The 12,581-nt window shown below is 43.3% G+C and overlaps 1 protein-coding gene across 3 annotated transcripts in view; it reads left to right on the top strand.

Annotated features, from left to right (window-relative positions):
* Positions 1–4,940: 4,940 nt before the first annotated feature.
* SEC24B (SEC24 homolog B, COPII component) overlaps positions 4,941–12,581 on the top strand; it is a 53,582-nt gene continuing 45,941 nt past the window's right edge. The window contains exon 1 of one of the 3 annotated variants that reach the window (XM_086746221.1): positions 4,941–5,199. In XM_086746221.1, the coding sequence (XP_086602347.1) occupies positions 5,079–5,199 (121 nt within the window). In that variant the 5' untranslated portion in view covers positions 4,941–5,078. The remainder of the gene's footprint in view (positions 5,200–12,581) is intronic. The other 2 variants (XM_086746222.1, XM_086746223.1) reach the window with 2 other exon arrangements.

The raw sequence follows: 12,581 nt of genomic DNA, 5'->3' as shown, positions 1-12,581 counted from the left end.
ATAATATTTAATTGGTGTGACAAGCTTCCCAAATATTGCCAAAACATCTTGTGAAAGGAATTTTTCAATTAGTTTCAAAGGACAGCAGTCTCTTCAGATAAGGATAGAGGCAATTCAGCTTCCTACGTTTTTTCAAATGTACACAGAAAAACAGAGTTTTCAAAGTGCTACTGCAAAGTCCTTGAGGTTTATGTCATTAAGCTGCTAATCCACAGCATAGTACTTTTACATTTTAATTGTGCTTCAGTGGTTTAATTGTCTTCTATTTTTGTTTTGGATGGTTTAATCTACAGTTCACATGAGCCGTTATTCACATGAGAAATCCTTTCAAGCTAAGGGTATTATCATGTGACTGAGCTCCTCAGGACCTATGGTGTACATAAATAGCAGAGCCTGCGCAGTTGTATAACGTAGAGCAGGAACCATGTCTTTTGGTTTGGGTCTGTGGGTACTGCCCATATGAAGATGGAGTGGGGACCAGTGACATGGATATCCAGAAAAAAATGAGAAACTATTTCTGGACACAAGTTCCTATGTTTGCAGCATGTTTTACTTTCAGAAGTAATGGCAAGCTTTGCTTTGAGGGCAAACAGCACACCTGGAGCCACAGGAGGAAGAAAGGAGCTCCAATGTTTCAAACGAGTCATTGTTTCATCTTAATGGAAAACCTATAAAATATCAAACTGCCAGAGAATAATAGATCTTTCACGGGTTTATTAGTTTTACAGGTCTTATAAAAATTACTGGAAAACCAGAAAACTTTAATAGCTGAAAACTGAAAAGGTTTCATGAGCTTAAGCTTGGCCTGTTTGGATCACAGCATAGCTATGCTTCTACGGCTGGAATGTGGCACACCAGCTGCAAAAATTCCCCAGACTCCCTCACTTTTGTTTAGTTGTCCTCCAAGGTCACATGAAAGCCTGTGGCTGGAGTTTCCCTTTGAACACAATTTCATGAAAATACTTAGATCTCAAGTCATAGCTTGCCTGGTGATTTCTAAGTACTAATGCTGTAGACTTAAGTTTGCAGCTGATGAAATCACTGAGGAGTATTACAAGTCTAGATCTAGATATGTATGTTTATATACACTGTATACGCAAGGGGCTTACCAGGAATAATTGCCAATCAGGAGTGTCAATTTAAGTAAGAATTTATGTCATATTTCCAGATTTGAAGAGGAATCACACAAATTATAGACTAGACTGTGAGCAGGGACAAGACCCATTGTTAGGGGGTTGCAAGATGGAACTTACCTCTGATTTTTCAGTCTCAGATACAGAGACCGTAACGATTGCCTACATCCAGCAGCTATCAGCTGTAGCAGTTAGCAGAGCTCATTGCCTTGGTCCAGGGCTAAATAATTCTCTTACATCAGTTACAGCCACTCTAGGATGATGACAATTAGACTGTTGTTGATGACAAGGTAGTCAAAGGCGGCTGGATCTCCACCAGTAGGTTGGTAGTGGCAGTCACAGTCCCCTTTATCCTATAATCTGCATGGGGACCTGTAAAGAGGGTGTCCACATAGAATGTGCATCTGCAAGGTTTTCCTTAGAGCTGGTGAAACCACAGCCAGGCAGATCCTGCTGCCTTGTGAGCCTTTTCCATTACAGGTATAAATACCCCAGAAAAAAAAGAATGGAGGGGGAGAAAAAAAGGCATGAAAATTAAGCACAGTTCAGTCTTGTGTAGCCAACCTGAATATATGCCAAGTGCTTCAAGTGGACAAACAGAAGCCCTGCTCATTGCTGAGACAAAGAACTCTTCTGGAGTTACCTAGTTAATAAAGGAAATAAACTGCATGGAAAGTAAATCTGTACATGTGTAAGAAAGCTGAGCTGCATCACAACTGATTTCTCTTTCTCTGGCAGGTTTTAGATCTTTGAAATATTTTTATTTAAAGTGGAGCATGGCTACCCTAGGGCCTCTTCTACTAATTAGCCAGCTACAAATGAAGCATAGCAGAGATGCAGGGATTGATCCTTGAGTCAGACACGGCAGTCACCCAAGCAGAGGCACACTTTATAGTGACATGAAGAGCCTTAATTTGCCTTTCTCACTCTGGAAAGCAATTGCACTATAGTTACTACAGGCAACTTACCCAAATACAATGATGTTAACACAATTTTGGACTTCTGGTTGTGCAAAAGTGAAGCTTTATTACTTTGCACTGAAGTGGTCCACTTCCTATAGGGAAAGCAGGAGAATAATTAGTAATTTATTAGTGAGCTACAGTGACCCACAGATGTATTTTGTTGATGGAGATCATAAAAGCGCCTAATATTGGCATTCTCCTTCTGAAATGCATGCAAAGTAGAAGAGACTTGGCTTAGCTATGTTAAAGGTCAAAATGATTTCTAACTCAGTGTATAATTATTTTGTTCCCACATTTTCCTCCTTGCAAAAATAGCTTTTGCTCTCTAGACTTGGAGATTTAATGCCCGTTTTATGAGATTACAGGCAATAAGATGCACTTTCATATTTTACTCCCCCAGACTCAAACCACAGAGGGACCCTTTTGTGTCACTGCAAAACTTCCTGCACCAAAGGTCAAATGATCTATTAGTAATTAAGCCTCACCAACTGGTGAAAGTATTTGTTACTCATATAAGCTTGTTGCTAGACTAAGTGGAAGCAATGGCCTAGGTGAGCCAGCTCACGTGTTATTTGTTGCATGATAGCATAAACAGCAGACATTAATACTCATTTCTTGCTAATGCATTCAGATTAATTATAAATGAGGAAAAAAAAAATAATAGATTTGAATTACAGTGGATTTCCATTAGGGGCTTGTATTCTAGCTGTGAACACATCTGGATTTCCTAGGAATGAATGGGTTTGACTGCAGTGTAATTGTTGTTTGCAGAAAATAATTAAGCTGTGTAAAAGGTTTTGTAAAAGCATCCAAAACAATGTGAAAATTCCTGGTTGCCTCTTCTTGCTTTTAACGCAATTATATATATATCCCCTTGTGCTTGATCTGAAATTAATGTGTCATTTTCACAGATTGTGATGTAGGATATATTTATGGTCTTACAGTACCAGCAGTTAGAGAAGCAAGACTTTGGAAAGGGAAACTCTTTGTCAAAACACACATTCACGCATGGTGTACACTGTGACAAAAGATACTCGTAGTCCAAGAAAGCAGTCACACACCTTCTAAAATGGCATTGAGAATGAAAAGGCAAACCAACTGATTGTTCATGTTTCTAAATTATTTTCCTGTCATGCATTCATTTCACCCAAGTACTTTGTGTGGGATGGAGGATGGGTTGCGAAGAAGAAAACAGCTTTAACAGTGGAATTTATTAACCCTATCACAACAATATAGCCCTGGAAGGAACTTCAAGAGATCACTTGCACCAAAGCTGGATGACAATCTGACTCTTGACGTGTTTATGTAACCCCTGTTAAGAATCCTTCAATTATGACAACATCACGCCATTCCCATGTCACCTAGTCCTTTAGTATCTTAAGGTAACCTTTTTTTCTTAATAGCTCACCTGAACTTTGCTGCATTTTGTGCCCATTTATTATTTGCCCTAGCTTATGAGGACATGGAGAAGAAAGTATCTCTTTCTGATATGGATCTACAGTCTATCAAAGGACTAATGAAGGCCTGTGCAAGACATCTCTATGTACTTTGATAGAGTGTGAAGGCTGAGAAACATTAAAGTTTAGTCAGCTCCTCCAATATTTAAAGATGCCCTGTATGTTTCATAATAACAGTAACAGTCAGAGCTGAACCATATGCTTAGCATACAGGCAAAGTAATTTTAAAAGTATTGAAGTATTTAATGATAGACATGCATGATAACCACTAGGAAAACCAGCATACAAACAGGGAAGGGATTGGTCAAATATATGTAAGAAGTAAAGATGACTCAGTGTCATTGGACTTGATCTTAACAATACAATCACCAGTATATGTTATTGTGCTTTCAACTTCTTTACATGATGAATGAAAGAACCTGAGCAATTAATTCAGTCTTGAATAGCGTCTGAGTGAATGACAGGTGATAGGGACAAGCTACAGTCAAAATTAATTTGGTTTAGTGTGTGATTGACTGCAGAAAGCACTAAATTGAATGGAGATCCTTTGCCAACAGTAGCCAACATGGGAGGCTCACCAACACTTTCCTTTCTGCTTAGAGATTGTATAGTATATATTCTGTAGAAAGATGACAGAAAAGCCTTGCCTTATCTCACCCCACTCTTGCTTGCCAAGGCCTTTCTGTCTATATAGATAGTATACAGACACTGTGCATAGAGAGAATAAACAGCGCGCGCTCCTTTTACAAAAAGAGAAGCCTTGCCTCAGCTCACTCTGCCTCACTGAGGCTTTTCTGTATGCATACAGAATAATTACAAAGTTGTCACCTCCTCTCACCTGGTGAGGCCTTTTCCCCCCAAGCAGAGCACACGAATTACCTGTATGTGTTCTAGAGCACATATATTGCAAAGATACAAATAGTTTGTATTATTTATACAGACAGAAAAGCCTCAGCTAGGCAAAATGATAGCAGGTGTATATATATATATACACATATATAGTATAAGTACAAGGCAGAGACGGAGAAGTCTCCCCGCCAGGCCTGTCCGGCTGCACCCACAGGGTTACCGATGGGCCATGTCCCCCCGTCACCCACAGATTAAGTGGGCCTGGCTGGGCCCCGCCGCTTCTCCCTGCCATACCGGCCGCTCCCCGCCCGGAGCGGGTCAGGACAGCGCCTCCCCAGGGTGCGGAACGGCCCAGCCAGGCAGCGGCGGCCGCCCGCGGCGGGAACCGAGCCCGGGGAGGGCGGCGGGAGGCGGGGCGCCCGGCCTCCCTCACGCCGGGCAAGGCGGTGCCCCGGAGGCGCCGCCAGGGGACGCTGTGGGCGGCGGCGGCGCTCAGGGCGGCCGGGCCGCGACGGCGGGAGCGGCGCTGGGGCCCGCCTGCGCGCTCCTGCCCTCCCCGCTCCCCTGGGGTGTCTGCGGCCTCCCGCCCCTTGGCGACCCCCGGCTGCGGTCGGGGCGAAGGAGAAGGAGAAGGAGGAAGAGGAGCGGGCCGGAGCGAGGAAGAGCTGCGAGAAGCCATGTCCGCGCCCGCCGGGCTGCCACCGCGGCCCGCCGGTGCCGCCGCCGTTTACCCGGGCGGGCCCGGCGCCTCCCGGGAGGCCGCGGCCCCTCAGAGCGGCGCGCCTCGCTACCAGAACGGTGAGCGGCCGGCGGCCTGCGCGGGGCCTGTCGCTGGCGACCATGGCGGCGGGGAGAGGCCGCCCGCGGGGTCCCCGGCGCGAGCTGCGCTGTTTCCTCACCGGGGGCCTGGCGGGCGGAGGGTGCCGGGGCGGAGGGCCCTTCGCTTCTCCGAGGGTGGCGGGAGGTGCAGGGCGGCGAGGCGGCCGCTCTGCGGGGCGGGCGTGGGCCCCGGTCCGGCGGAGGGCCCCGATGGGCCGCGGCAGAGCCGGCGGCTAACGAAGCCCTCTCTTTGAAAAAGAGCAGAACCCGCCGGAGCCGCTTGGGAAAGGCGCGTCCCGCCGCGGGCCCTCTCCGCTACCTGCGGAGTTAACTTTTAAGAAGGGGCAGCCTCTCCCGGCCTCGCTAAAGGAGCGAGGGATAGGGTATCCGCTTCCTTCTCCTCGCGGATTTGGATCCGCTGGGTGTTGCGGCGCCTGCTTTGTGGCGTTTCGGGAATGCTCTGGAGGCCAGGGCTCCTCCAGGCCTCGGCTCTGGCAGTCGTGCCTGAGTATGGACAGAAAAGCACGTACCGAAGACGAAAGTACTTACAAGTTAAGAATAAATGTTTATGAACTTAGAAGTATTAGGTGGGTAGGCGTTCACACAACTGAATCTTAGGTTTGGAGTTAAATAAACAAGATTGGACCCCTGAAATGTGGGTCACTGAAAAACAAAGGTAAGATAGTTCAAAGTCACGAAATACTGACTTGCATTTCAGATGGAGAGGTGTTGAGACTAACTGCACTATGAATTAAAATAATTGGTGTGCAGTTCCGCGTTTTTAAATTGGTGAGCTATAAAATCTGGGTTTTTTTTGTGAATACACCTTGTTAACTTTCCAGAATGCAAGTATCATCTTGGTCCTCACCTAATGATGGTTTGGTATCTAAATTGTGCCTCTTACTTGCATAGAGTTTTAGCTCCTACTGCTGACCCCTTTATTTTGTAGCCAGGCTGTTCTGTGCAGAGAGGTTTTTCAGCACAGGTCAGTATGCAAGATAATGACCTACAAAATTTTTTACTCAGAAATGTTTCTCATGTCCAAAGGAGTAGTTAGATGATAAGCACTAACATGCCTGTGAAGTAGATTTTGAGTCAGTTTGCAGATAATGCAAAAGTCACTGAAGTAAATGAAATGGAAGGTAATTAAATGGTAGGTTTTAGTGAGATGCTGATGCCTCAGATGTGTTCTCCAAACTTAAGTATTCTAATGCAGAGTTTTGTCAAAATTATTCAGAAAATGCCAACTTAGATAGCTTTTAATAAATACCATGTCATTATCAGGGAACAGCTACTACAGCATCAATAACCTGGAAGTGTGTTTCGCAGAAACAAAGAGAAACTGACATGATATCTTCTCCTTCTGTTTTTAACTGAATGAAATTGTAGTTTTAAAGAACCATCATTAGTATTTGTTACTTTAATTAATTAACTCCATGTTGCTGTTCATGTTCTGAAAAACAGCTTCTTTAAAACCTTGTAGTAGACCATTTATTTTCTGAGAGGTATTTTTTCTTTAATTCTGAGAAATTTATAGACTGTTCAATAATAGTCTTGAATATTTATTGTATAACTTGCTAACTACTCAACTTAACTTTGGCTTCTGTGTTCCTTAAGATAGCTTACAGTGATGTGTATTTAATTACTTACAGGCAAGAACTCTGAAGTTGTCGTTTTGTATCATTAACCAATAGCCTTTTAGAATTTAGTTTAGTGTGTCTGTCTTCTTTAAGCATTAATCTTCTGAAGTTATAACACAGGATTTGAGAATTTTTTTAATAATTGTAATGTGAGGGGGAGTAGAGGGGAATAGTAACAGAAAAAAACTACTGGAAATTTCCGTTCTGTCCGATAGCAACTACATTTCATGAAGAAGATTGTAATTGCTTTTGAAATTTGATTTTACATCAGTATAATGAAATTTAAATGTAAGACACTTAAGTGAATACAGCTATTTCTGTATTGGCTGAAAGGAAACACTGCAGTGCATCCTTTCAGATGTTTAGAGTGCTGTGTTTTAGTTTCATAACAAGTGGAATTTTCCAGGTAAAACTTAGAAGTTAGTGTGATCTTATAGAAGAGGGTCTCATTTTTGTAGAAAAAAAGCAACCTGTTGCATGCACAGTGATACTAAAAAGGATATTCAGCTGTGTTTTTAATAAGTTTTGTCCAGTCCAATGACTTAAGTGCATTTGACACTCTTGGAGACTTTAGTTTTAGTATAACCTAAGGGGTTTTTTTTTTGTTTTTTTGGTTTGTTTTTTTTTTTTTAAATTCTTGTTTGTGTTTGATTATTCTTTTTCTTCTTTCTTATAGCGCTCGTAGTTTGATCCCACACTGAAATTAAGTGTTATAAAAAAATCAGCCCTTGTTTGGGATGTTGTGCATGAGTCTGAGGCTTTAAAATACAATTATTCTGAATAAAGTGTTGCAAGTTTGAGAAGCTTTTATTGTAGTAGTCTTGCAGATGGCTTTGTGTCTAAGTGGAAAAATCACCTGTTTCCTAGTTTCAGCATAATAAAATGCTGCTAGTTAAATCAGTACTGAAAGATGATGTGTTTTTGCAGTAGTGATGGAGGACTTCAGTGCTAAGAATTTCATGTATTAAAATGTAACACTGAGAGGATAACTGTATTGAATCCCCATGCAGGAGGTTTTTGTCTAGTGTTGTCTACAACTGGTTTGCAAGATTACAGTTAGAATTTCTACTGGCATTTTGGGACCATAATTTTCATTTTGATGTTATTTAGCCTTGTTTTCCATTCCTCCTCAGACTTTAGATCTTTCATTAATTTGATTAAGAGGATGGAGGGCTGAAAGGTACGAAATCCCTGAATATTTTGCGAAAATAGGAAGCTGGGCAAGTGAAGGAGCTAAACATTAATTCCATGATTAATTCCATCAGCAGTGGCTTGATTTGCTGTCTTGTTTGCCTGCAGTTAAGGGCACGCCGAGCTTAACAAGGCAGAGTAGTGCTGTCCCCTGTCCATCCCGTAAGGGATATGTGAGGGGTCTGTGGTGTATAAAGGGACGTTAAAAGTTACAGAAAAATAACAAGTGTTTTTGGCTAGAAGGGAGGGTAGGGTATATAGACTGCATGGTAGGCAGACGGCTACATTATTCAGGTGAGAGGATGCATCCTCATAAAATACCAAATAAAGATGACACTAGCAAGCAAATATTTACTAATTCATGTCCTGGTATAGCCATAGCGCTTGGTTGTTTCTGTTTGGTTTGGTTTTTTGTTGTGGCTTCCCCTGCCCCTGCTCTTAAAAAGTGGAGTTCTCCACTGCTTTTGGAGTTGACCTGTTAATGTCTGTCTAGATACACATTATAACATTATAAAGTTACAAAGTATTAATTTGCCTGTAGAAAGAGAGCTTCACTAGTTCTGTTAAAGAGATGGCATTTTAGCAGATCACCTTCTGTGTGCAGCTGAGGTCTTCAACTCCTCTTATGGAGTTTTTTGAAAGAGATTTGTCAGGTGTTTTGGAAGGAAGGTAGAGTACCTGAGACATCAGGACAGATTGTGCAATTAACCAGGTTTCAAAATGGCACTGCAGATGTACCCAGATTGCCAGTGTTGAAAACTGTCCAATTATCTAGTCATCATTAGTAGCTTCAGCTGCTAATTGCAGTACAAAAATTACTTTCTACTCACATTCTTTATAATCAAATGGACAAAAAAACTCACTTCAGATAACAGGAATAATCTTTCATCTGATATGTAATCGTGGCTTTAAAAGACCAGGAGTTTGAAATCAAAAATACAATTTTTCAAATGTTAGGTGTGTCTGCCGAAGGTCTTAATGGAATTTATACTGTTGGGTGTTCATGTGTAGTTTTAAATTGATAGATGTTCCTAGATAAAAATGTGGATAAAGGTGACTCAAGAAGTCTATAATGTAGAGACTGAGATCTTGTATTGGTAATTTAATCTGTCTTTATGATGTGTATTTTTAAACTAGAGCTAGATAATGCAAGACTTTGCAGTAGATTATTTGATATGCAACTTTTTATTTAGGAGTCAGATGCTTCTAAACAAGTGTCTAAATTATACCTGCTTGGTTAGTTTATTCCGCATATTTTAGTAGGACAAATTATAGAATCATAGAATAGTTTGGGTTGGAAGGGACCTTTAAAGGTCATCTAGTCCAACCCCCCTGCAAGGAGCAGCGACATCTCCAACTAGATCAGGTTGCTCAGAGCCTCATCCAACCTGGCCTTGAATGTTTCCAGGGATGGGACATTTACCATCTCTCAGGGCAACCTGTGCCAGTGTTCCACCACCCTCAGTGTAGAAAATTTCTTCCTTATATCCAGTCTGAATCTACTTCCCTCTATTTTAAAACGATTACCCAACAGGCCCTGCTAAAGAGTTTCTCCCCATCTTTCCTGTAGGCCCCCTTGAGGTACTGCAAGGCTGCTATAAGGTTTCCCCAGACCCTCCTCTTCAGGCTGAACAGCCCCAACTCTCTCAGCTTGTCCTCATAGGAGAGGTGCTCGAGCCCTCTGATCATTTTCATTGCTCTGCTCTGGACTCTCTCCAACAGGTCCACGTCCTTCTTATGTCAGGGGCTCCAGAGCTGGATGCAGTACTCCAGGTGGGGTCTCACGAGAGCAGAGTAGAGGGGAAGAATCAGCTCCCTCAGACTGCTGGCCATGCTCCTTTTGATGGAGCCCAGGATGCGATTGGCTTTCTGGGCTGCAAGCGCACATCACAGGCTCATGTCTGACTTTTAATCCGCCAGTACCCCCAAGTTCTTCTCCTCAGGGCTGTTCTCAATCCATTCTTCGCCTGGCCTGTATTTGTGCACACACTCTTCAGACAAAATGTGTTTTCTTACTGTCTTAGATGATATAACTGCTTAAAGCAGTAAGCCTTGACGGACATAAATTATTGGTGTATTTTTGAGTTTGCACTTTTGGACTTCAAAAAAAAAAGCAGGTTGCAAGTCTGCAAAAGGTCCCATAGCTATTAATGACTTGCTAACTCATTTTCCTTTAAAGGAGAATAACCATAGAGCTTTATGAAGCAGCTCCCACTTTTTCAAGAAAATAGTGAACTGGAAGCATAGTTACATACTGTCGTAGTTCAGCCCTGATCAGGACCAGACTACGCAGTCTCTCTCCCGCTCCCCCCACCCTCCGAGAGAACAGGGGGAGATGATATAAGGAAAAACGGCTCAAGGTTTGAGATAAGGACGGGGAGAAATCCTTAAAGTTACCGTCACGGGCAAAACAGACTCGACTTGGGGAAAACTATTCATTTATTTTCTAAAACTAGCAGGAGAATGAGACAGGGAACAAGATAACCTCCCCCCACCCCTCCCTCTTCCCGGGCTTAACATTATCTCTACTACCTTCCCCTCCCGAGCGGCACGGGGGGGGAAAAGGGAATGGGGGTCGCGGTCAGTTCATCACGCGTTGTTTTACGCCGCTGTATCATCGTCAGGGGAAGAACTCCTCGCATTCCTCCTCTGCTCCAGCGTGGGGTCCCTCCCACGGGCCACAGTCCTTCGTGAAACTGCTCCGGCGTGGGTCATCTCTTCCACGGGGTGCAGTCCCTTCAGAACAGCTGCCCCAGCGGGCCCTCCACGGGCCACAGCCTCCTTCAGGCCTCCACCTGCTCTGGCGTGGGGTCCTCCACGGGCTGCAGGTGGATCTCTGCCCCTCCGTGGACCTCCATGGGCTGCAGGGGGACAACCCGCTCCACCATGGTCTTCACCACGAGTTGCAGAGGAATCTTGGCCAGGAGCCACATTACTCCTCCCCCTCCTTCTTCACTGACCTTGGTGTCTGCAGCCGTTCCTCACAACAGGCTGGCAGACGCCTCTCAGGATCCTTTTTACATCTTATTCACTTCTCATCTCCTCTCCACTTCTTGCAGCCAGGCCGGGCCGAGTTGGGCCCAGTCGGCTGCCCGGCAGGAGGCCAGAGGGTGAGGCCTGCAAGGCCCATGAGGCTCGCGCCTCCCCCTCTCTGCCCCCCGCTCAGCTGCTTCACATCTTCTCCTCTCTCTTTTTCCTGTTTTCCCCTACTTAAATACGTTATCGCAGAGGCGTTATCACGGGACATTCTGCTACCAATTGGCTCGGCCTTGGCCAGCAGCGGGTCCGCCCTAGGCCCGGCCGAGTCCACTGAACAAAGAGGAGCGACTTCTAGCAGTTTCCTACAGAAGCTACCACCTTAGGCCCCCCCTCACTAACAAAACCAGAACACATACTCTTATCAAAACTCAGGTTATCCTTTTCTGTTTGAAGCTCCTTATGCTTTCTCCCAGAGCGTCTTTCAGTCTTTTGACCCAGCAGTCCAAGGTACTGTTAATTTTTTGCTCCTTTCTCTTCTACTCAACCCTTTGGGTTGTCAATTATGAAAAGGCATTTTTAATTTATCAGAAAGCAATTTTGGACAGTATGTTCCTTCCTTACAGGATTCTGTTAACAAATTTGTTACTGAAATTGCCTTGCAAGTTAATTGTAGAACATCTATGTGTTACTTTGCGAACAGTGACTTTTCAGAATTTCAAGATGAGAAATAATACTTGCATTTTATAAATTGTAAATATAAGAGGGAGGAAATCAACCATTAAATTTGTGAGTGGCCCAGTGCTGTGCTTGTTCACTGGGGGCTGGGAAGTAACACCATAGTCATTCAGCATATCGTAAGCAATAAGATGTGGTAATTTTAAGAAAGGAAGTTATCCAGGAAAATGCATTTGTAGTTCACTAGAAAATAAAAGTAGAGTTCAGGAAAAGAACTTAAGGAAGAACTTTCAGATTTACCATTGATAGTTGGCATTGAAAAAAAACCAGTTTGGACATAGACAACGTTCGATCTCTAGCTAACAAGTACTTGCTTGACCCTGGCTGGACCAGTATGTAATTAACCTCTATGTTGCACAGCCAGTTGCAGTGACAGCAGAGGTCAGTTTCTCTGATATCAACATCTCCTATACCTGATATAAGTATCAGGCAGTAAACAGCAATGAAGTGTCTTGTCAGATACTCTGTAGTTTCATGAAGATGTTGAGTTTCCTAAAAAGCATAATACAAAAGAACATGGAAGACAAAAATAACTGCCCTGCGGCACTTTATCTTGGTCTTATTGAGGGTTTGTAAATAAGAGTACCTACGTTTTTATATATTGACATATTGGTTTGACTGCAGAGTTTCATTTTCCATATTCAATCATTTTCTTTAAGGCATACTGACATGAGGCATTCAGACACTTGGAAACCTCAGTTTGGTGTTTACTGTTATTTACTATTTGTTTAAATATTAATCTCCTAAAAACTCTTTAAAAATATTCAAAGTACAAATGTGAGGCATACGATCTTGGCATGGAAGCATCTTTCAATA

Source organism: Chlamydotis macqueenii, chromosome 4, assembly GCF_036417535.1.
Source record: "Chlamydotis macqueenii isolate bChlMac1 chromosome 4, bChlMac1.mat, whole genome shotgun sequence".
Lineage (NCBI taxonomy): Eukaryota > Metazoa > Chordata > Aves > Otidiformes > Otididae > Chlamydotis > Chlamydotis macqueenii.
The sequence above is the reverse complement of the archived record's forward strand: the minus strand, read 5'-3'. Positions and strand labels throughout refer to the sequence as shown.